This window comes from Dendropsophus ebraccatus, chromosome 3 (genome assembly GCF_027789765.1).
Source record: "Dendropsophus ebraccatus isolate aDenEbr1 chromosome 3, aDenEbr1.pat, whole genome shotgun sequence".
NCBI classification, from domain to species: Eukaryota; Metazoa; Chordata; class Amphibia; order Anura; family Hylidae; genus Dendropsophus; species Dendropsophus ebraccatus.
Genome location: NC_091456.1, coordinates 144,118,049 through 144,143,298, shown reverse-complemented (window position 1 = coordinate 144,143,298; position 25,250 = coordinate 144,118,049). Strand labels below are relative to the sequence as shown.

General features: G+C 43.1%; 1 protein-coding gene across 1 annotated transcript in view; it reads right to left on the bottom strand.

The window, feature by feature from the left end:
* Positions 1-5,561: 5,561 nt before the first annotated feature.
* ATG10 (autophagy related 10) overlaps positions 5,562-25,250 on the bottom strand; it is a 150,409-nt gene continuing 130,720 nt past the window's right edge. Inside the window, exons 7-9 of the mRNA XM_069962870.1 lie at positions 8,041-8,129; positions 7,752-7,844; positions 5,562-7,263 (exon numbers count right to left, since the gene is read on the bottom strand). Coding sequence (XP_069818971.1) covers positions 7,757-7,844; positions 8,041-8,129 — 177 coding nt within the window. The 3' untranslated portion in view covers positions 5,562-7,263; positions 7,752-7,756. The remainder of the gene's footprint in view (positions 7,264-7,751; positions 7,845-8,040; positions 8,130-25,250) is intronic.

Genomic DNA, 25,250 nt, shown 5'->3' with positions numbered 1-25,250 from the left:
GTATTGTTTCATCTAAGTTAATCTGTGGAATTAGTGTATACCTGTAGTGCATAGTTGGAGGGGTTCTGTATACCCACAATGTATAGTTTTTAGGGGTCTCATATCTGTAGTGCATAGTTGGGGGGCTGTATACCTCAAGTGTATAGTTGGGGGGGTCCTGTATACCTGTAGTGTGTAGTTGGGGGAGGGCTGTATACCTGCAGTGTACAGTTGGTAAAGGTCCTGTATACCTGTACTGTATAGTTCGGGGGTCCTGTATACCTGTAGTATATAGTTGGTGCTGCATACCTGTAATGTATAGTTGGTGGAGGTCTTGTATACCTGTAGTTTATAGTTTGAGGGTCCTGGATACCTGTAGTGTATAATTGGTGGAGGTCTTGTATACCTGTAATATATAGTTCGGGGGTCCTGTATACCTGTAGTGCATAGTTTGAGGGTCCTGTATAACTGTAGCATAGAGTTGGTGGAGGTCCTGTATACCTGTAGTGTATAGTTTGGGGTCCTATATACCTGTAGTATATAGTTGGTGGAGTTCCTCTATACCTGTAGTATATAGCTTTGGGGTCCTGTATACCTGTAGTATAGAGTTGGTGAAGGTGCTGTATACCTGTATTATAGAGTTGGTGTAGGTCCTGTATACCTGTAGTGTATAGTTTTGGGGTCCTGTATACCTGTAGTGTATAGTTTGGGGTCCTGTATACCTGTAGTATATAGTTGGTGGAGGTCCTGTATACCTGAAGTATATAGTTGGTGGAGGTCCTGTATACCTGTAGTGTACAGTTTTGGGGTCCTGTATACCTGTAGTGTAAAGTTTGGGGTCCTGTATACCTGTAGTATATAGTTGGTGGAGGTCCCGTGCACTTGTAGTGTATAGTTTTGGGGTCCTGTATACCTGTAGTGTCCTGTATACCTGCAGGGTCGTATTTACCATTAGGCACCCATGGTCTGGTGCGTAGGGTAGCACCTTGCACAGGGGCAGTACCCTCCCATTCAGACTTGCCAGAAAATCTTTGGTCAGGTCTTGTATAGCGGTGTTATCCAGTCACAGTATGGCGGTATTGGTCAGGTGTGGTATGGCAGTGTTATTCAGTCACAGTGTGTCGGTATTGGTCATGTCTGGTATGGCGGTGTTATCCAGTCACAGTATGGCGGTATTGGTCAGGTCTGGTATGGCAGTGTTATTCAGTCACAGTGTTTCAGTATTGGTCATGTCTGGTATGGCAGTGTTATCCAGTCACAGTATGGCGGTATTGGTCAGGTCTGGTGTGGCGGTGTTCTCCAGTCACAGTGTGGTGGTATTGGTCAGGTCTGGTATAGTGGTGTTATCCAGTCACAGCATGGCGGTATTGGTCAGGTGTGGTATGGCAGTGTTATCCAGTCACGGTATGGCGGTATTGGTCAGGTGTGGTATAGCAGTTTTTTCCAGTCATAGTATGGTGGTATTGGTCAGGTGTGTTATGACAGTGTTATCCCGTCACAGTATGGTGGTATTGGTCAGGTCTGGTATAGCGGTGTTATCCAGTCACAGTATGGCGGTATTGGTCAGGTCTGATATGATGGTGTTATCCAGTCACAGTATGGCGGTATTGGTCAGGTCTGGTGTGGCGGTGTTACCCAGTCACAGCTTGGTGGTATTGGTCAGGTCTGGTATGGCAGTGTTATCCAGTCACAGTATAGCGATATTGGTCAGGTCTGGTATGGCAGTGTTATCCAGTCACAGTATGGCGGTATTGGTCAGGTCTGGTGTGGCGGTGTTACCCAGTCACAGCTTGGTGGTATTGGTCAGGTCTGGTATGGCAGTGTTATCCAGTCACAGTATAGCGGTATTGGTCAGGTCTGGTATGGCAGTGTTATCCAGTCACAGTATGGCGGTATTGGTCAGGTCTGGTATGGCAGTGTTATCCAGTCACAGTATGGCGGTATTGGTCAGGTCTGGTGTGGCGGTGTTACCCAGTCACAGCTTGGTGGTATTGGTCAGGTCTGGTATGGCAGTGTTATCCAGTCACAGTATAGCGGTATTGGTCAGGTCTGGTATGGCAGTGTTATCCAGTCACAGTATGGCGGTATTGGTCAGGTCTGGTATGACAGTGTTATCCAGTCACAGTATGGCAGTATTGGTCAGGTCTGGTATGACAGTGTTATCCAGTCACAGTATAGCGGTATTGGTCAGGTCTGGTGTGGCAGTGTTATCCAGTCACAGTATATGGCAGTATTGGTCAGGTCTGGTGTGGCAGTGTTATCCAGTCACAGTATATGGCAGTATTGGTCAGGTCTGGTGTGGCAGTGTTATCCAGTCACAGTATGGCGGTATTGGTAAGGTCTGGTGTGGCAGTGTTACCCAGTCACAGTTTGGTATACCTGTAGTGCCCTGTATATACATGTCCTGTATAGATGGAGTAGGGGGCCCTGTATATCCATGTACTGTATAGATGGAGTAGGGGGCCCTGTATATATATGTACTGTATAGATGGAGTAGGGGGCCCTGTATATACATGTACTGTATGGATGGAGTAGGGGGTCCTGTATATACATGTACTGTATGGATGGAGTAGGGGGCCCTGTATATACATGTACTGTATGGATGGAGTAGGGGCTCCTGTATATACATGTAATGTATAGTTGGAGTAGGGGGTCCTGTATACATGTACTGTATAGATGGAGTAGGGGGTCCTGTATATACATGTACTGTATAGATGGAGTAGGGGGCCCTGTATATACATGTACTTTATAGATGGAGTAGGGGGTCCTGTATATACATGTACTGTATAGATGGAGTAGGGGGTCCTGTATATACATGTACTGTATAGATGGAGTAGGGGGTCCTGTATATACATGTCCTGTATAGATGGAGTAGGGGGCCCTGTATATACATGTACTGTATAGATGGAGTAGGGGGTCCTGTATATACATGTACTGTATAGATGGAGTAGGGGGTCCTGTATATACATGTACTGTATAGATGGAGTAGGGGGTCCTGGATACATGTACTGTATAGATGGAGTAGGGGGTCCTGTATATACATGTACTGTATGGATGGAGTAGGGGGTCCTGTATATACATGTACTGTATAGATGGAGTAGGGGGTCCTGTATATACATGTACTGTATAGATGGAATAGGGGGTCTACCAGTTATTACTGTGGATGTTGTGAGGCAGCTTCCCTAGCAACCATTGCTCCCTGTGAAAATGAAAGCAGTAATCCTATTGGTTGCTAAGGCTCCAACTGCCGTGTCTGCTGCAGCTAATTATATCACCTGTGTGTGCAGTGAGGAGATTTTCCCATTCATCTCTATGGGGCGCTCTTTCCCCTCCCCCTCCTCTCCTGTACATCTGGCGGGGACGGGACCTTCGCTAAAACCTTCCCGGGCACCCAATGTATCTGTGTGCCAAATTTGGGGTCAAACTGTTTAGGCGTTTGGAAGTCTATTTGGGACAGACAGACAGACAGACAGACTTTCATTTTTATTATATAGATAAATATGGCAGTGAAGAAAAAAATATACAATGTCCAGTATTTGTACAATCAGGGGTGGATTAACTTTACCATAGGCCCCGGGCTGTGCTGAACCCCTCTCCCCACTGTAACTATGGCAGCACCAGCGTGGTGTTCATAGTACAGGATAAATAATGTAATGCCCTCATTTGTGCAAAATTGCGGTAAAAAATCAGCAATTTTTGCAAATCATGGCAGAACTGTAGCCAGGAAACAATACTGAAAGTATAAGTCTTTTTGGGGTGCCATGGGCCCCCCAGGAGCTTAGGGCCCCAGGCTACCGCCTGAAATGGACCTATTATAATCCGCTGCTGTCTACAATGATGAGAGGAGAAATGAGGGGGTGCATTTTATCAATATGTCTTAGGAGGCTAGACCTGGCTAAATAGAAACACAAATAAAACAAAAAGCTATTTTGGAGAGAGAACTGTATTGTTACAAAAATATGGAGAAGCGTGTAATATTAATGAACCCATTCCATCCATTTCAGATCTTTGTAAAAGTTTCATATCTGGAAGCAGAATCCCAACTAGATTTCTGTAATCTATGTTACAGACCTCTTCTCTTCTGCTGAGGATGTCTGTAGTTTTCTAGTACCTTAAAGAGGTTATAGTTTTTTTTTTATTTTGTGATAGTTGGGAATCATCTCACAGCTTACACTTGGCATGATAAATATTGCACCGTCCACCTAACATAAACATGGCTGGCATCCAACTAGCTTCAAGCGACTGGAAAAGCAGCAGAAAAAGATCTCAAGGATGCCACCTTGGCCATAGGTCAGTTTGTGTAAATAAGTGCCAGTAATAATGTCTAGTGGTATCAATAGCTAAATAGACTAAAATGACCAAGTGTCAATTGTCCGCATAACTTCGCCTATATAGTTTTTGTGTGTATTTAGCCACAAAAAAGAGTGCTAACCGCTACTGTATGCCCTGCAGGAAGTGGTGTATTCTTTCCAGTCTGACACAGTTCTCTCTGCTGCCACCTCTGTCTGTGATGGGAACTGTCTAGCGCAGGAGAGATTTTCTATAGTGATTTGCTACTTCTCTGGTCCTTGACACATACAGAGGTGGCAGCAGAGAGCACTGTGTCACACTGGAAAGAATATACCACTTCCTTCAGGACATACAGCAGCTGATAAGTACTGGAAGACTTAAATTTTTTTAAATAGCAGAATTTACAAATCTATATAACTTTCTGGTTGACTTAAAACCTTTTTTTTCCCGGAGTACCCCTTTAAAGATTTATTTTCTCCAGGAGCTGGATTCTCGTTCTCCAGATTCTAAATGCCATGACTGTATATAATAAGAATACCTCTTCACATTTATATCTATTTTTATATACTCATTTTTACATTAATGCAAAGTCCCCTTTTCGTCATTCATTATTTATTCTCAATAATTATGAATGGCTATGGATTATGCAAAATACAAAGAAATGAAACAAAAAGATCCCTGAATCTGCCACATAAGGCATTCATAATATACCTCATTCCAGCTATATTACCACCACCTTCACACAATGCAAGGGTACAGAGGGATGACAGAAGCTCCTGCTTGCACAGAAGCCGTAATCTGACATGTCAATCTGCACACGACTGCCAAGATACACAGTACCTTGCAATAAAATACCTTATTTTGACATAAAGTAACTTTTTCATGATGAAAATTTCTGAACTGGCGTCTGTAAATGAAACATGGGCACAGTCCAACTGACCTCAGACTCCTGTAAAGCACCTGGGATTTTTTTTCATTAACCATCGCTTTTTTTTTGCTTCCAAGCATAATGCTGCAGATTTAATTATCACAGAACGGCTCTTCTGATTTGCTGCCAATCATTTCTGCAGTTATACCGCCTGTAATCTGCACCGTAGCTTCTAGGATTTCAAAGGAGGCTAAAGGAATGTAGTAATGCTAAGCAAATAAGAAGAAACACAACCGCATTAAAGGGATGGGTTAGATTAAGAAGAAATGGTCTGGTCCATATGTTGTGTCTGGTACTGAGTGAGTGTAGCTGAGATACAGTACCAGCCACAACCTTGGACTAGAGGGGCGCTGTTTTTTTAAAAAAATTGGCAAACATAAGTCAACCCCTGGTGTCAGAAATAAAGGGTGGACAAGATGGATGTTTGTAGAGTCCAAACATGACATGTATGACTATGTCTACTTGCACAAAGTTACCCCAAAAAACAGAACAAAACAAAAATTGGATTTTTAATGGCAGAGTAAAAAAAATCCTTATAGAAAACAAGGGTTCCTTGCCATCTAAGGAAAGATCACTCCATGCATTTCTTTTTAGCAGAAACATTATGGCTGGGTTCACATGTAGTCTCTTGTCAGTATTTGTAGCCAATACCAGGGAAGGAACCAACACAATGATAAACTATAATAGAAAGATTTGCACCTTTTTCTGTGTTCTGGGCTTTTACTTAGAATTCTTTTTGTTGCTATGTAACGCTGAATTACATATTCCCCCCATCCAGTCTTGTGCAGGAGATGCCAGGTAGCTTGTTCTATACAAGCAGCTGATGTCCACCAACAGATCTGACGACAGATTATCTGCCAAAGATTTGAAGCCAAACCCAGGAGTGGATTTGAAAAGAGGAGAAATCCAGTCTTTCCTGTATGACCTGTTCTCTGATAATAGTCTGTGTCTGGCTTTGGCTTCAAATCTTTGGCAGATAATCTGTTGCCAGATCTGTTGGTAGAATAGGGCCTTAAAGGTGTAATTCAGTGTTAAAAAAAACACAGCCGCTTCCTTCCAGAGACAGCACCAATCTTGTCTTCAGTTAAGGTGTGGTTTTGCTACTAGGCTCCTTTCGCTTCAATGGAACCTAGTTGCAAAACCCCACCCAAACTGAAGACTAGGGTGGTGCTGTCTCTGAAAGAAAGTGGCTGTATTTTTATAATGTTGGATAACCCCTTTAACGGAGAATTATTTTTATTGCTTCCACACAAAAAAAAATGGCCTGATGAGGTTATAGGTGGCATGTTGTACAGCTGCTATGCTAAAGAAGATCTCATACAGTAACCATCTCCTGGACATTGCTTTTCTATCTGGGTATCGACAGCAGTGCCATTGAAAGCCATCATCTTCCACAAATTTCTCTCCTCACGTTCAGCAGATAACATAGGCATCTGTTCGGAGGGTTACCATTGACCAACGACTAAGGTACAGTCTCTCTGGGATTTTGGTCTGACAGCATTTTGTGGAGTTTTGCTCAATAACTTTGGGTGAGACTATAGTACACCTTTATTTTGAGATTAGCTTTTTTTTGTTTGTTTGTTTGTTTGTTTAACCCATTTCACCCCCTTCTTTTTCTTCTTGAATCTTTGCTATGAAATTACTGTCCAATATAACAAGTACTACAGTGTGATCTACGGTACAATGTTTTAGGTTGCTAATATGGGGAACATACAATGTAATGTAATGGTTACCGTTCTCCCAAGCACAAGAAGCATAGAGACTTGAGTAATCTGGTGACTACCATCACAGCAAATGTCACTGATTTCAAGTGACTGGTTGGTCTTTAGCAATAGCTACGGTTTATGTATGTTTTAAGAACAGTTTTTGTTATTGCTCAGGCTGGAGGTGGACATTGGATGATGGTCTCTCTTTACACAGAAACATTTGTCTGTCCCTCTTGTCTCAAAAAGATGGTTCTTCTAAAAACCTCTTGAAAGACCAATCTGTAACCATTGTACTCCATTGGAGGGCAGCATAACCATCCTGAAAATAATTCAGCACATGGAAAGAGTCATCCAGAAGACCTGTGAAAATATGAGACATCTGTATTTTCCACCAAGACAATGTCATCTGCTGAAGATCAAAGCTCCTAAGTAACAAAGCCTATCATACAGTCTTGTGGCCCATCATATGTGGTGTATAAGACCCTAACAGGTGCAGCTATTTGGGCCTAAGGCAGTGTCTAACAGGCTCACACACAATGGACTTGGAGGCCTCCTTCAGATCCCTATCTGTCATGCCAACCCAATGGCACCAAACTATCGAACTGTGATAGAGGGAGCCACTTCTCTCTCACTAACCACTCAGATGCCATGGTCACATTGACCGTGAAATATAAGTAGCTAGGAAATCTGACAGCTATATATCATGCCCAAAGCTGCAGAAATCAGCAGATACCTGATAGGGAGATAAAACAATTGATAGCTTCCTCTAAGCTGATGGTTGTTTGCAAAGTCATAAAATCATGATTTCTTTCTAACCTCAAGAGACATAACAAAAAAAAAATGTATACCTTTATTATACTGTTTTTCCATAGCTGAGTGGTAAAGACAGTCCAACGACAGGTCCCACTGTACTTAGCCATGAAGTAATGTAGTTTCCATCTCTGAAAACAAAACATATGTTATTAAGAAAACTGCTGTCACTTATAGTGTCCTCAGACCCAATTTACAGGAGTCTATTGTAACACACACATAGGCAACAGTATTAACATAGGCGTTCCTCATGGTCTTAGCAGAATATATTGGGTTAACATCTGTGGCTTTGTATATTTCTTGTACAGTGTAAAATGTTGATCTCACCTGTCTGTGTTGCCCCGAATACAGGACATGAATTCATTGGTTCGGCACGGATGTAGTACAAAAAATGGCTGGCCTAGAATTGGATGCTCCTAAGGAAGAAGAAGATAATAACTAATGATCAAATATAACACACATTTATCTAAGGCTGGGTTCACACCATTATTGTGCCATCTACTGCATATATACATTGGCTTCCAGTCAAAACAGGAAATTGACTTATACAAGTATGGACAGGCACAAGCCCCACTAGCTGACTGCGATGTGGACATCAAAGTCCAAGGGGGCTATGCCTATCATTGCTTATTTACGTCGGCATCCAATTTTGACAGGATGTTGGTGAATACAAGCACCAGATGGCACAATTGTGTCGTTATGCACCCTATGTGAAATTTACTGAGAAACCAAAAATCGATGATGAAATATTCTGAGGGCTAACAACTCCAAGTAGATATTTTAAGGGTCCATTTACACAGAAAGATTATCTGACAGATTATCTGCCAAAAATTTGGAGCAAAAGCCAGGAATGGATTTGAGAAGAGGAAAAATCTCAGGCTTTCCTTTATGACCTGATCTCTGTTTATAGTCTGTTTCTGGCTTTGGCTTGAAATCTTTGGCAGATAATCTGTCAGATAATCTTTCTGTGTAAATAGACCCAAACATTTGTTTTATAAAGGATTTAAGTAGATTTTTATGGGAGGCCCCATAGGTAGTGTGAATGATCCCTGTATCGTTTGTGCGGGCCAGAAAACTGACAGCACAGATATGTATATATCTTTGCTGTCAGTTTCTAGATCACAAGCAGTAGTCTTTACTTACATCTGCGCTGCTTGTGATCCGACACAGCTCCTCCAGTCCGGCCCCTGCCTGAATCATTAGGCCCCGCCTCCTCGAGAATGATTTACAGCCAGAGGAGGCGGGGCCTAATGATTCAGGCAGGGGCCGGACTGGAGGAGCTGTGTCGGATCACAAGCAGCGCAGATGTAAGTAAAGACTACTGCTTGTGATCTAGAAACTGACAGCAAGGATATATACATATCTGTGCTGTCAGTTTTCTGATACAGGGATCATTCACACTACCCACAAAATCGCTCTGGACCCGTAGAATAACAGTAACCGCACATCCAAGAGCTATGAGCTATAAGATGAGATAAGATATTGCTGAGATGAGTATTGCATGTATGTGCATATATATGCATTTAAAGGCATCATCCCAACTAAACAATCCTTTCTGAAAAGGAAGCTGACCCGGTAATCAGCTGATCTTTGTAGGTCCAACTGCTGACACCCCTAACCATCCCCTGACATCACAGAGAAAAGTATTATTTCTTTTATGGCACTCCGGGATCTATAGCCCCCACCATGGCACTTAATAGGTTCTTGCTGATAGAGAATTTATTTGCATTGCACTTCCATGTCCACATGCTGCCATTTCTATGCCTAAATTGTGACCAACTCCACCAGTACACCACCAGAAATTAATTTGAATCTAGTATTTTATGACTATTCACATGCTTGGGGGAAAAAAATCAATGAGAAATAATTTGCTGCATTCTAAATTTTGCACTGAAAATCCCGAACTGGCTCAATATAATTACAAAGGGTTTAACCTGTATGCATATCTAGTGGCCATCTTACAGCAAAAAGAGTACAGGTTGGGCATTATATTCAAAATCCATGGTGGATTTCCCTGTGGCAAAACTGTATGGTGTGAACATTGCTTATGATTCCTCCTTGGTAGTTATTGGTTGATGTAACCACTAGAGGCCACAATTGTACCATACTAAGATTACTGCATTATACTGCAGGGAGAAACAAGAAAAACTAAATTTATCTGATGGTTTTAAACCTGGAGGAAAAAAAATGTAGACAACTTATAGAGGACCTGTCAGAAAATTGTCTGTCACATTTTTACACTCCAATGGATTATTTTGCAGGAAAAGCAGCTGGCTGCCTGAGAGGTTAGAGTATTCAGAAAGTATTTAGGCCCTTTTATTTTATTTTTTTCATATTTTTTATGTTGTGGTGCTAAAAAAAAGGAAAAAGAAATAAGTAATAAAAAATAAATAAATAAAAGAAACACATTTTCCTCCATCATTCTGCGCTCAATGCATTATAATGATAAAGTGAAACCAGATTATTAGAAATCTTTGATAATTTATTGAAAAGGGAAGACTAAAATCTTGCACTTACATAAGAATTCAGGCAAAGTGTACTTTGTGATCTGAGGAGGGGTCCTGGTCACTAGCCACTGTGCACTCCATTCTTTTGCACTATTATTTTGCACTCTGCTTCTGTTTGGGTGTGTTCCATACCATACAAATGTAGATTTTTGGATTATAGGTGTTCATTATAATGTACAAAGTCTGCTGCTGTTTTGGATTCCCTCCACAGACTTTTGCCACACCTAGAGCACTGTTGTTCTTGATATGTGCTAGGGTTATTGCTGTCTGTGTCACACTGTTTGGGCTGTGGGGGTCCCAGTTTGGCCAGGGTGGTTGGTCAGAAACCTGAGAGAAGCTGAGGGAATCTTGCGGTCGTCTTGTCATCACTATTGCGTTTGTCACTTCTGCGGACGACTGAACGACGTCTTATTCCAGGCCAACAATTTGCGAATGAGCAACGATAAATATAGTTCCAGGTCTCATTAGGCAATCAACGATTTCTCGTTCGTCGTTTAATCATTAACTGCTATTCAACCGAACAATTATCGCTTTGTTCCAAACGATTTAACGATTATCAGAACAATAAGGGCTTCTTTCTGATCATTCTGCCATAAGGAGAAGATTGGTGTTGGTTGACCTTTTGGAAGTTTTTCATTGTACACATGATCTTTGGGCTCAGCCAGAGTGACCACTGGGTTATTGTCACCTCTCTTTCCAAGGCCCTTCTCCATCCAATTACTTTAATGGGAGGGTCAGCTCTAAAAAGTGTCCTTTATCCAAACTCCTTTGTATAAGAATTATGGAGGTCACTATGCTCATGGACATTTTCAGTGCAGCAGAAATTCTTTGCCCCCCTTCTCCAGATTCTCCCCCTTTACTCTGATACGCATTGACAGCTGTGAGCCCTCATATAGACAGGGATGTGTCTTTCCAAATCATGTTCAATCAGTTCAATTTACCCGAGGGATACATTATAAGTGTCATAGCAAAGAGTCTAAATACTTATTTCTGTGTGATATATATATATTTTTTTTTTATTCAAATATTTTATTGAAAAAAGCAATAGACATCAACATAGATCCAAGATGATAGGTCATGTGGACATTACACATAGAACGACATATTTTGACAGTAGATAGATTGTTACCAAGGACCAGCACAACTGCCTAGAAGAAGGTAAACCCCAAACCAGGGGGTATGCTGTACAGGGCCCCGGCAAGTCAAACAGCAGTAAGTTCCAACCACACTTGGAATCTCATTTCTGCTAGCCCATCATCAGGATTTAAAGAACTGAAACACAACAAAAGGAAACTAGAAGAGTAGATTGTAGAAAGAAGGGGGAGGGAGAGACCAGCACAGTCCCGGGGGGGGGGGGGGGAGAGAAGGAGAAGAGAGAGCAAGGGCCATGCTAAAACTATCTGCAGAGAGTGAGCGCGCATAATAGCTCAGCCGTCCTGTATGTCCGCCTGGGGCGCCACGTAAGAGCGGTATAGAGGAGTGTCCATAAACGCCACCCAGTGCATCCACATAGCCGTGGTAGCAGGGGGTGAGCCAAGATGGTCTGCTCTCAACTCCTCCATACGATGGAGGTGTTGTATTTCTGCAAACCATTCTGACACAGATGGGGGGGGTCTCAGACTTCCATTTCCTAGGGATCACTGTCCTGGCCGCCACGAGGAGGAAGCGAGTGATACCTTTCTTACATTGTGAGAGTGTGCCCGGGATCATGGACAGTAGATACGTAGAGGGCTGATTAGTGAGATTTACTCCTGCTATCTCATAAATGAGCTTCCCTACCGCTGACCAGAAGCTTGTCAATTTAGTGCAGTCCCACCATATATGGCTCATGGTGCCTGGGCTTTGCCCACATCGCCAGCACATCTCCGAGACAGCCGGATAGTAAGAGTGTAGCAAAGTCGGTACCCTGTACCATTTTGCCATCACCTTAAAATTAGTTTCCTGGGCCTTACTCGCCACCGAAGACTTATGGCAGAGTAAGAAGGCTTTTTCCCAGGCAGTACTCTGGAAAGACTGATTCAGTTCCTGTTCCCAGCACACCTGGTACGGGAGTTTGACATCAGGAAGAGGTTGCGTCAGAATGGCGTAGACAAGCGACACTACATGAGTAGGCGCTTCTGTGAGTACGCAGAGGTCTTCAAAGGGCAGTAGCTGTCTATGAATTCGCAGCGAGCGAACCGAGGCATTATAGTAATGTTGCAGCTGCAAGTACTACCAGTCATATCGCTGTAAGCGGTTCAGATCGGGGACCACTGCCTCCAAGGGCAGCAGAGCCGAGGCTGTAGTGACCTGGCGGAATAGAAATCTACTGTCCATTGAATGAAATAGGAAATCCGTACCAAGCGTGCCAGGAGGGAAGTCAGGATTATTAAGAATCGGTGTCAAGGGGCCATCAGGTGTGAAGAGCAATGCCTGTGCTTGCTTCCTTCTAAGGATAGTCAGGGAAGTACGTGCAATGAGGGGCATGCACCTAAGTAACGTAGCAGACCAAGCTGCCGGACGCACCCATAAGGCATCTGGAAGGGCATATCTCGAAAGGGTTCGCTCTAACTGGACCCACAGGGTACTCGAGGAGTGGTGGAAAGCATCTAACACACGAGTCGCAACTGCTGCTAGGTAGTATTTATACGGGTCAGGAAGCGCCAGTCCACCATGTACTTTTGCCAGGGTGAGAGTACTTCTCGCAATTCTAGGGCGGGCTCTCATCCAGACAAAGCGTGAAAATAATTTGGAGATAGCTAGGAAGAAGGCTCTGGGAAGGACTATCGGTATTGTCTGAAACAGGTACAGGAGTCTCGGGAGCAAGTTCATCTTAATTATATTTATGCGTCCTAACCAAGAAAAGTCCTTGCGATCCCACTTAGCGAGATCACCCTTAAAGCTAGTTAGAAGTGGGGCGAAATTTAAGTCATAGGTTCGGGATAAGTCAGCTGGAACCTGAATCCCCAAGTATTTAAAAGATGTGTCGGACCAGTCAAAAGGGAAGCGGCGGCGCACTGCAGGGATCGCAGCTCGCGGGAGGCTCGCACCCAAGGCCACACTCTTGGCAAGGTTGATTTTATGGTTACTTACAATGCCAAAGTCTTGCAGGGCAGACATGAGGGCCGGCAGGGAGGTGCTAGGTTGTGTGATATACAATAAAAGGTCGTCCGCAAAGGCAGAGCACTTAAAGTGGAGATCACCCATCCGTACACCTGTAATGCTGGAGTCCTGGCGAATGGCCTGCAAAAGGTGCTCCATGATCAAGACATACAACATGGGGGACAGCGGACATCCCTGCCTGGTGCCATTTCGTATGTGAAATGGGTCAGACAGGGATCCGTTCATTCTAAGCTGTGCTAAGGGGTTGCTATACAGCGCTAAGATCCTATGGACCGCTAATGGCCCCAGCCCCAGGCCGCGCAACACCCCTCCCAGGAACGGCCAACCCACCCGGTCGAAAGCCTTCTCCGCATCCAATGATAGCATCATACACTGGAGCTTGGTAATTCTGTGTGATATTTTAGTTTTTCCTTCGCAATTCCACTCTAAACTTTTCTAAAAGCCTGTTTTCACATTGAGTGCAGCATGATGGGGGAAAGATTTTATTATTTTTTTTCTGCACAAGGTTGCAACATAACAAAATGAAAGTGAAAGGGTATAAAGATCTCCCGAATACCATAACCCCGTAAACAACAAGCCCGCTGCCTTGGGGTTATGTTTGACTCTGATCTGTCCTTCATTCCCCATATTCAATCTCTTTCACGTTTCTGTAATCTGCATCTTAAAAACCTCTCTAAAATCCGTCCCTTCCTTACTGTTGAATCCGCTAAAACTCTCATTGTCACTCCGATTCATTCCCTTCTAGACTACTGCAATTCCCTACTAATCGGCCTTCTTTCCTCTAAACTTTCCCCTCTCCAATCCATTCTCAATGCAGCGGCCAGGCTCATCTCCCTGTCCAGCCGCTATACCGATGCCTCCCCCCTGTGCCAGTCACTACACTGGCTCCCTATTAAACACAGGATACAATACAAAGTCCTCCTGCTCACCCACAAAGCTCTCCACAGTGCTGCACCTCCATACATCTCCTCCCTCATCTGTGTCTACCGTCCTACCCGTGCCTTACGCTCCTCTAATGACTTAAGACTAACAACCACCTTAATCCGCACCTCTCACTCCCGTCTCCAGGACTTCACCCGAGCTGCACCAGTTCTATGGAATGAATTACCCAAGACTGTCAGGCTCACCTCCAATACACAAAGCTTTGAACGTGCCCTCAAAATACATCTGTTCAAAAAGGCTTACAAGGTTCCCTAAATTGATTCCCCCCCCAATAAAAACACCAGGCATTTAGTCACCTGTAGCAGGCAGGCATTGGTTGGTGACTGGTTTACCCACCTTTACCTGCACTGCCTCATTCATGAAGATGGCCGGACCATGCTAAAAAGGAAGGACTTTGCCCCTCTGCCATTTTGTCTCAAACCCTCCTGATAGTGTGTAAGCTGATGCATGCGAGCAGGGACCTCACTCCTCATGTATGGATAATTATATGTATATCTTTGTAATGTCTGATTTATGTCTATGTATGTACCCCCAGAATTGTAAAGTGCTGCGGAATCTGTTGGTGCTATATTAAAAAAAAATATTTGTAATATAAATTATTATTAATCACGGTTCATTTCTGAAATGGAATTCTAGATGATAAATACAAATGAAATCTGAAAAAATAAGGCAAAAAGTTTTACATTTCCTTTCTATACAGTCAATAATAATTATAAATGATACATCCCATTAAAGTGGGAAGGCATATTCTAACACCTAATACAAACCACTGATGTATTGTTGTATCCGTGGTCATAATACAAACTCTCAGGCCATACTGCAGCTCTTGAATGACACCCAATAGCATGGCGAGCAGTGACAGTGCTAGCATTAGAGAGAAGTATGTCTAGAGATGGCTGAACACTGATGAATTCCTATCCGCTCTAGCACTGTGCTGCTATGTGCCCGCAATGATGTCTGCTCTATTGCAACAAAACCATTGACTTATTTGCTTGCCTGTGGAAAATTTATGACCTACAAAGACTATGTTCTGCTATCTGATCTGTTTTCTTCTGTGCCACATTCTTATGATTTATGATGAAAGGCATCAAATAAAGAATCGGACGAAGAATCAGCGTAAGGTAACAAAAGATGACTGACATAAGCAATGTGTCCAGAAGAATAGGAAAGACAAGTGATTTATCAATAGGTACAAGCGACATAAATGACGCGCCAGGCTTTCCACCGCCACCTTCTCCAGCACGATCTGGCGTGTTTTACAAGACAAGTAGTCACATTTGCCAATTTGTCACTTCTGTCCATCACTACTGTCTGTTATACTATAATATGGTGTTACAGCTCTCTATTTCCCAACTTTACCTGTATGCTTAGCTCTGACTTTATTTATTGTACATGCTACCAACTTGCCGGTTACTTCTCTACACACATTAGGCAATTGCATAAAAATCAAATTACTGGTATATACCGATTATACAATAAATTTCCTTGGCAGTGGATATTACCCTATAACAAGCTCACAGTCGTGCAGATCCACCAAGAGAATTAATTTCTAATAACAGCTTATGGTATTTAACAGTGATTCATTTTATTCCTGGTGCTTCAGGTTAAAGAGGTTTTCTAGGACAAAGGGCGCCATTACGTCAACCGATTATTGGGCGTTCCAGACGATAATTGCTCTCTTGAATGGGCTGCTGGTTTGACATGTAATAGCACAGACAATGATCAGAAAAGGAGGAGGGGTCGGCGCTTACTTATTCCTCTGCATTGCTACTTGTAATACAGCCCTTAACGACCCACGACGTCTATTTATGCCGTGACCCCGCTTTGAATCCCCGCACCCACATCTGCTATCAAGACTGATAGCTGCATTTAAATACTATGCAAAGCCGATCCCTGATCTCATATGGTAAATGGCTTAAGTTGAAAAAACGCCAAAGTGCAAAATTGATGATTTTTGGTCACATCTAATCTAAAAAGTGGCATATACACAAGCAATCTTCTGATAGAAAGTAGTGATCATGGCGCAAAAAATGATTCTTCACACAGTCCCAAAGACCAAAAGATAAGAGCTTTATAAGGATGGGAACAGAGCAATTTTAAGAACATTTAGAGGGAGATTTCTCAAACTGGTGTAAAGTAGAATTGTCTTAGTTGCCCCTAGCAACCAATAAGATTCCACCTTTCATTTTCCAAAGAATCTGTGGGGAATGAAAAGTGGAATCTGACAATTCTCCTTTACACCAGTTTGATAAAACAGTCAGATAAAATAAGAGTTATATAAGATGCCTATTGTTGTAATAGTACTGACTTGCGGAACATAGGTAAACATGTCAGTTTTACCATGAGGCAAACGTCGTAAAGACAAACATCCCTCCGCCCCCCACCCTTCAAAAAAAAAAAAAAAAGAGAGAGAAAGGCAAACTTGCAAAAAAGAAAATTGTCTTTGTCCTTAAAGGGCTAAAGGCCTTTTACACGGGCCAATTATCGTGCAACAAAAGTGTTAAATCATACAAATCAAGCCATAATCCTCTGGTGTAAACAAGGCAAGGATCAAACGATGAATAAAAATTTGTTTGTATGTCGTTGATCGCATCTTTTGGGCTAACCCCATTATTGCCATTCTCTAAGTCTTTCAGTTGTTCATAGTATATGCTGTAGATACAAAGGCAATTAAGATTATTCACAGAATATATACAAAAACAATTACACAGTTGTTTGCTTGAGGGAAACCTGTCACCCCCAGTGTCGGGGCAGAGCCCGGCCGACCCCTTGGTGGAGACCCTTATATTTACCCCGTGCACGGAGTCCTGCTCCTGGACACGCTCCTGTTGCCGTCAAAAGCAGAGCGCACGCTCATCAGAGATGAGTCTGACACTCATAGAGAATGGCGGCTCCATTCATTCTCTATGAGCGTCGGACTCATTTCTGTTGAGTGCGCGCTGGGCTTCCGACGGCGATATCTCGGCAACGGGAGCGGGTCCAGGAGCAGGACTCCGTGCACGGGGTAAATATAAGGGTCTCCAACGGGGGTCGGCCGGGCTCTGCCCCGACACGGGGGTTGACAGGTCCTCTTTAACAAGTGCTTAAGTGATTAATACGTGTAAAAGGACCCTCACATAGATGGCCTATAGATATCTAAACCCAGCATCTTCCCTTCCTATTAGACACAGCTCTATACATCAGGCAGTGGTGGCACTTGGTATTGCAACTCATCCCATTCACTTCATTGGTATGAGTGCAATACGTGTACCAGGTAAGGCGACTGAATAATGTCAGGCTCTGTACTCCCACTAATGGGATATTTGAAGAATAGGCCAGTAATATAAAAACCTGGAAGTCCCCTTTAATACTCTTATCCCTGCTAGATACAGTGACACGTGAGACATGCCCATCAGCCAATCACTGACTATGGTGGTGTCCGGCTTTACCTGCTGATTGGATGACGGGCATGTCTCGCCCCAACCACTAACCATGATGTACAGGGCATCAGGGAGTGGGGCTTTGTTACAGAAGCATGGCTTAAGAACATGTATGGTAAATATGGTTTCCCTGCTTGAGCTACATTTTTTAAAACTTTATAGTTTAAAGACCCCCTTTAATGCTTCAATCTATGGTGCTCTAGGTTAATAAATGGGGTTAATGATCACATCCCTGTTTAGAGCTCTGGTGTCATAAGAAGTAGATTGCGGCCATTGTGTCTCAGTCAGCTTGCCCCATCTTTAGATATAAGTAATGTCCAGCACTTTTGTATGCTTGAAGGACACTTGTTGTTTATTCAATAATAAATAATATGGTAATTAGACATCCCCACCACACATTTCGGCCTGCCGGAAAGCCTTTATTAACTGTATCCATACCTGAGTGCAGGGCATAACTTATTTCTAAGTATCTGGAGGTTAACCCTATGCATGTGCACAATTAGTGCCGACCTTCATACTACGATTCAGCTTCCTCGACATCATCCGTAAGCAATAGAGACAACTGGGCAGCTGATGCATAACATGTGACTAATATAATCACAGAATATTAAAAAGACAAATGTAAGTAAAAAAAAAAAAAAATCAAAACAGCTATTGTCTAAGATTCAGAATGATTACAGGTTGTCCCTGCTATAATATTGTGGGCAGGCTACAGTGAAAATGAATGACGCTTGTTGACAACCACAAATGTGTTATACAAGCATAAAGATAAAATAAATAGTGATCAATATTCATAAATTTAGCAGGCCTAGGCAATTTCCGGAGGTTAGCCACCCAACAAGACAGACCAACATGCCTGTTAACACATTGTTTTATTTTCACTCAAAATGAAAGGGGTGTTTCGGAAAAAAAAACTTTTCCCCTATACCCAGGATAGAGGAAAAGTAGGTGATCGCAGGGGGTCCGACCCCTGAACCCCCCGGCGATCTCTATATCGGACCCCGCTGGCTCTGTTATGAATATAGGCCTAAGCCAGCACGTGACCCGTGGCTCTATTCATTCCTATGGAGCGATGGAAAGAACTGAGTATGCAGGAAGAGCGCTGTACTCGGCTCTTTCCGTCACTCAATAGAAATAAATAGAGCCGCCTGTCGCTTGCCGTACCCGCCGATCTGTTCGTAACAGAGCTGGCTGGGCCCGACAGGGTGATCGCAGGTGGGGGTGGGGGGGGGGGGGGTTCAGGGCCCCTGCGATCTCCAACTTTTTAAAGTGAAAAGTAAATTTTTCCCAGAATACCCCTTTAAGACCATATTTTACTATATATTTACTGTGTGTGAACATAGTCTTATGACTATAATGACTATCATGCTGCCTGAACCATGAGTCCCATCAGCAGTCTCTGGGGGTTTCTCCCTGTCACATCACCACGGATTGATAGATCTCTCACTGATTTAGTAGCTGGTGTGACAGGAAGAAACCGCCAGGGACCACATCGATGAGTTGTCATGACAAGTTCCCTATAGGTATAGACTTGTAGGTCAGTGATGCAAAAAATGCATAAATTAAATGCTACAGCAAACTATTAAAAAAGTAAGTATATGTCTTGCAAATATGAAGGCCTTGTTTAGTCTTGTGTCTTATATCAAGGTCTTATTTAGTCTTATAATACTGAGACCGGAAAATAAAAAAGCCATGAGCCTGAAATATGGCCTGGTCCTTTAGGGGTTAAAAAAACAATAACCATTAAAGACATCTACATTTAGTTTTTTCTCCTTTAATTTCTTGATTTTCAAACCTATGTTGTAGAAAAATAACTGGCTATTGTGGGCAACTGCTCCACTTTCTCTTAAGTCCATATACATGAGAATCTGGATCTCCTTTTTATAAATGTTTTATAAAAAAAAAATTTACAAATTACATCAATCAGATTTCAAGAAACAAACGCGCCAGAATGTTTAAAATTCATTCTCCTTGCCGCGGCTTGTTCTTCTTACTGGGCTTTTTAATAGACATGCTGGAGAAGTTATGCTGTAAGAACACAACAGACTGTGCAGGGAAGTGAAACGGCAGAACTACAAGTGTTTGACTATGCTACCATCTGCTGTTCATACCACTACATCTCCATCTTGTAGACCAAATGCCTGATACTGCTGGAGAGCGCAGGTGTTTCATACTGCACACTGTGCATAAATGTTTCTCAAGGATCAAACAAAACACATGCTGTAAAGCATTAGAATATGTGTATATATATATATATATATATATATATATATATATATATATATATATATACACACACACACACACTACCGTTCAAAAGTTTGGGGTCACATTGAAATGTCCTTATTTTTGAAGGAAAAGCACTGTACTTTTCAATGAAAATAACTTTAAACTAGTCCTAACTTTAACCCTTTAAGGACAGAGCAAATTTCGATTTTTGCGTTTTAGTTTTTTCCTCCTTGTGCTTAAAGGGAACCATTCACCCCGTGGCCCCCGGCAGAAACTGACATACAGTGACATAAAGGTCAATATACTTACCACATCGCTCCCGGTCCCGTCCCGGATCCCGTTGTTGACATGGAGAAATCGCCGATTCTTCTTCTCCCGCCCATTATGGTAATGAGCTGAGATGAGTCCAACGTCCATAGGAAACGACGGACGAGTCCAACTTATTCATGAGGTCCTCTTCTCGTCGCCGCCCATCCACGCCTCCTGGAACTTGATTGACGTCTTCAGTCTTCAGTCTTCTGACGAATTCCCGCGCAGGCGCCGTTGCGATGGTCTCATCACCTTTCTGCGCCTGCGCGGTAAACAGGATACGTGTTCGAGGCATTCGGCGCACGCGCAGTAAATAGTGAAGCTGCAGAGCGGCTTCAATTGTGAACTGCGCATGCGCCGAAAACGACTGTCACGGCCCCTGCGCGGGATCCGGCGAGAAGAAAGAAAACGGGGAGGAAGAGGACCCGGCGTTAATCAAGTGTCGGAGGCGGGGAGAAGGCTGGACTTCGGACCCGGCGGCGCTCATTACCATAATGGGCGCAAGAAGAAGAATCGCCAATTTCTCCGTGTCAACAACGGGATTCGGGACGGGACCGATGTGGTAAGTATATTGACCTTTATGTCACTGTATGTCAGTTTCTGCCTGGGGCCAGGGGGTGAATGGTTCCCTTTAAAAGGCCATAGCACTTGCATTTTTCCACCTAGAAACCCACATGAGCCCTTATTTTTTGCGTCACTAATTGTACTTTGCAATGACAGGCTGAATTTTTGCATAAAGTATACTGCGAAACCAGAAAAAAATTCAAAGTGTGGTGAAATTGAAAAAAAAAAGCATTTTGTTTATTTGGGGGAAATGTGTTTTTACGCCATTCGCCCTGGGGTAAAACTGACTTGTTATATATGTTCCTCAAGTCGTTACGATTAAAACGATATGTAACATGTATAACTTATATTGTATCTGATGGCCTGTAAAAAATTTAAACCATTGTCAACAAATATACGTCACTTAAAATCGCTCCATTCCCAGGCTTATAGCGCTTTTATCCTTTGGTCTGTGGGGCTGTGCGAGGTGTCATTTTTTGCGCCATGATGTGATCTTTCTATCGGTACCTTGATTGCGCATATACGACTTTTTGATCGCTTTTTATTACAATTTTTCTGGATTTGATGCGACCAAAAATGCGCAATTTTGCACTTTGGGATTTTTTTGCGCTGACGCGATTTACCGTGCGAGATCAGGAATGTGATTAATTAATAGTTTGGGCGATTACGCACGCGGCGATAGCAAACATGTTTGTTTATTTATTTATTTATTTATTTACTTTTATTTATAACCTGGGAAAAGGGGGGTGATTCAGACTTTTATTAGGGGAGGGGGCTTTTTACTATTAACAACACTTTTTTTTTTACTTTAACACTTATACTAGAAGCCCCCCTGGGGGACTTCTAGTATAAGTGCTTTGATCTCTCATAGAGATCTCTGCAGCATAGATATGCTGCAGAGATCCATGAGATCGGCACTCGTTTGCTTTCGGCTGCTGCAGCCGGAAGTAAACGAGTGCCGAGTCGGGGACGGCGCCATCTTGGAGCGGTCCCCGGCCGGCTTCAGAAACGGAGATCGCTCCTCCACTAGACACCAGGGAACGGCTGAATCCGGTAATCGGATGCAGCTGTCATGTTTGACAGCTGCATCTGATTACTGTATTAGCGGGCACGGCAATCGGACCGTGCCCGCTAATACCTACGGTCCCGGGCTACACGCGGCACCCGGGAACGCCGTGGTTCAGATCTGAACTCCCTTAGCGGCATCAGGGCGTAAATTTACGCCCGATGTCGTTAAGGGGTTAAACTAATACACTCTATACATTGCTAATGTGGTAAATGACTATTCTAGCTGCAAATGTCTGGTTTTTGGTGCAATATCTACATAGGTGTATAGAGGCCCATTTCCAGCAACTATCACTCCAGTGTTCTAATGGTACAATGTGTTTGCTCATTGGCTCAGAAGGCTAACTGATGATTAGAAAACCCTTGTGCAATCATGTTCACACATCTGAAAACAGTCTAGCTCATTACAGAAGCTACAAAACTGACCTTCCTTTAGAGCAGATTGTGTTTCTGGAGCATCACATTTGGTGGGTCAATTAAACGCTCAAAATGGCCAGAAAAAGAGAACTTTCATCTGAAACTCGACAGTCTATTCTTGTTCTTAGAAATGAAGGCTATTCCATGTGAGAAATTGCTAAGAAATTGAAGATTTCCTACAACGGTGTGTACTACTCCCTTCAGAGGACAGCACAAACAGGCTCTAACCAGTCTCTAAGTTTGAGAAACAGACGCCTCACAGGTCCCCAACTGGCATCTTCATTAAATAGTCCCCGCAAAACACCAGTGTCAACATCTACAGTGAAGAGGCGGCTGCAGGAGTGGCAAAGAAAAAGCCATATCTGAGACTGGCCAATAAAAGAAAAAGATTAAGATGGGAAAAAGAACACAGACATTGGACAGAGAAAGACTGGAAACCCTAAACACACCTCCAAATTGTGCAAGAACTATTTACAGCAGAAGCAGGCTGGTATTCTATCGGTAATGGAGTGGCCAGCGCAGTCACCAGATCTGAACCCCATTGAGCTGTTGTGGGAGCAGCTTGACCGTATGGTACACCAGAAGTGCCCATCCAACCAATCCAACTTGTGGGAGCTGCTTCTAGAAGTGTGTGGTGCAATTTCTCCAGCTTACCTCAACAGATTAATAGCTAGAATGCCAAAGGTGTGCAATGCTGTAATTGCTGCAAAAGGAGGATTCTTTGACGAAAGCAAAGTTTGATGTGAAAACAATGTTATTTCAAATACAAATCATTATTTCTAACCTTGTCAATGTCTTGACTCTATTTTCTATTCATTTCACAACGTATGGTGGTGAATAAGTGTGACTTTTCATGGAAAACACAAAATTGTTTGGGTGACCCCAAACTTTTGAACGGTAGTGTATATATATATATATACACACACTTTTCGGTAAATAAAGTACATGCAGTACTCCAGAGAGGAACTGTATGCCATTATCCACACAATTATATGAGCATGATAACATCTAGGTATCTACTATTTCCATAGTGTAGTGTTTATTAACCTCTTAAAAGGGTTATCCAGCAAAAATCTTTTTCTTTCAACTGGTTTTAGAAAATTATATAGATTTGTAATTTAATTCTAATTAAAAATCTCAGGTCTTCCCATACTTATCAGCTGCTGTATGCCCTGCAGGAAGTGGTGCTTTCTTTTCAGTCTGACACAGTGCTCTCTGCTGCCACCTCTATCCATGTCAGGAACTGTCTTCTGCTCTGGACAGTTCCTGTCTCGGACAGAGAGCACTGTGTCAGAATGAAAAAAAACACCACTTCCTGCGCGACATACAGCAGCTGAAGTATTGAAAGACTTGAGACTTTTAAATAGATTTAGATTTGTAATTTAATTCTATCTGAAACCAGCTGATTTTTGCTGGAAAACCCCTTTAATGTTCAGTATTTTGCTCTTTATAGGGGTTGTTCAAGAAGGACACGTCTGTCTATACGCCCTATTAGGCAATATGGATGAAATACTTATTGTTGTCTCCCCACTTTGCGACAGTGGAAAGCCACTAGCAAACAGTGGGCTTGAGCCAGCTACGGCAGGGGAAATGTCTTCAAGAAGACAGCTTACCTTGGTAAATACCACTTGTTTGCCAAGGGTGTTAGGATCCAGACCCCAGAGATCAGCAACTAGCACTAGTTTGGGCCAAGATTTGTACTCTATATGGGTTATTTTTACTAGTTTTTGCCCTTTGAAGGATTTATCTCTACCTGCTGCCTCTGATACATTGAACACAGAAGGAGATCCTGTTCCACTATCATTTTATAGCACACAAATAGCTCACCCTCTGTAAAAAAGCATCAGCTTGGAGGACATTACAGCACAAAACTACTTAGCAATAAATAAAGCACTGGGGTCGAATATAACATCAGACCTTTAAAGGGGTAGTGCGGCGCTAAACAATTATTCACAAAATAACATACATTACAAAGTTATACAACTTTGTAATGTATGTTATGTATGTGAATGGCCCCCTTCCCCGTGTCCCCCCCCCCCCCGCCAGACCCAGAAGTGTGATGCACTATACTTACCGCATTCGTGTCGACCTCCGTCCTCCATCTTAAGACAATGATGTCATCTTCGGGTGGCCGGCCAAACCGCTCCATCCGTCCCTTGTGCCGCCCCCTTTTGCCGCGTCATCAGCTGCGATTGGCTTAGCATAACTATGCTCAGCCAATCGCGGCTGAGCACAGTTATGACGCGGCAGAGGGGGGCCGGCACGAGGGACGGATGAAGCGGTTTGGACGGCCTCCTGAAGATGACATCATAGTCCCAAGATGGCGGAAGGGGGTTGACACTAATCAGGTGAGTATAGTGCATCACGCTTCCGGGTCTGGCGTGGGTGGGGGGAAACACGGGGAAGGGGGCCATTCACATACATAACATACATTATAAAGTTGTATAACTTTGTAAAGTGTGTTATTTTGTGAATAATTGTTTAGCGCCGCACTACCCCTTTAAGGTGTTACTGTAATTTTCAGTAACTTTTGTCATGTCCTTATTCAAGTCAAAAGTTACTGATCGCACCCGGTCCAACTTCTGAGACTCGCTGTGATCTTGAGATACAAAACAAGAGTCCGTGGAGCCTCAGTTACGAGTCTCAAAACACGGGATAGCCAGATATCTCTAGCCTGTTGCCAACGGGGTGCCTCCATGATGGAGAGAGCACCACACCACCCTGATAAATAACCCCTTAAGTCCCACTCGGTTGCGAGTATTGGAACATAGACAGGGAAACAACAGGGTGGCCCCTTTTATCAATGTCTAACTCAAGGTGCGAGCATTGCGATCATGACAAGGTCTTACAAAGGCAGGCCTCCACCCACAGACAGCCGTTTCGGGGTATTTGCCCCTCGTCAGTGTGGGGTAGGATTCTGGCTAGTTGGGGCAATGACAAATCAACCAACAAAACACAGTAATCACTGAACTCAAGGAGAACA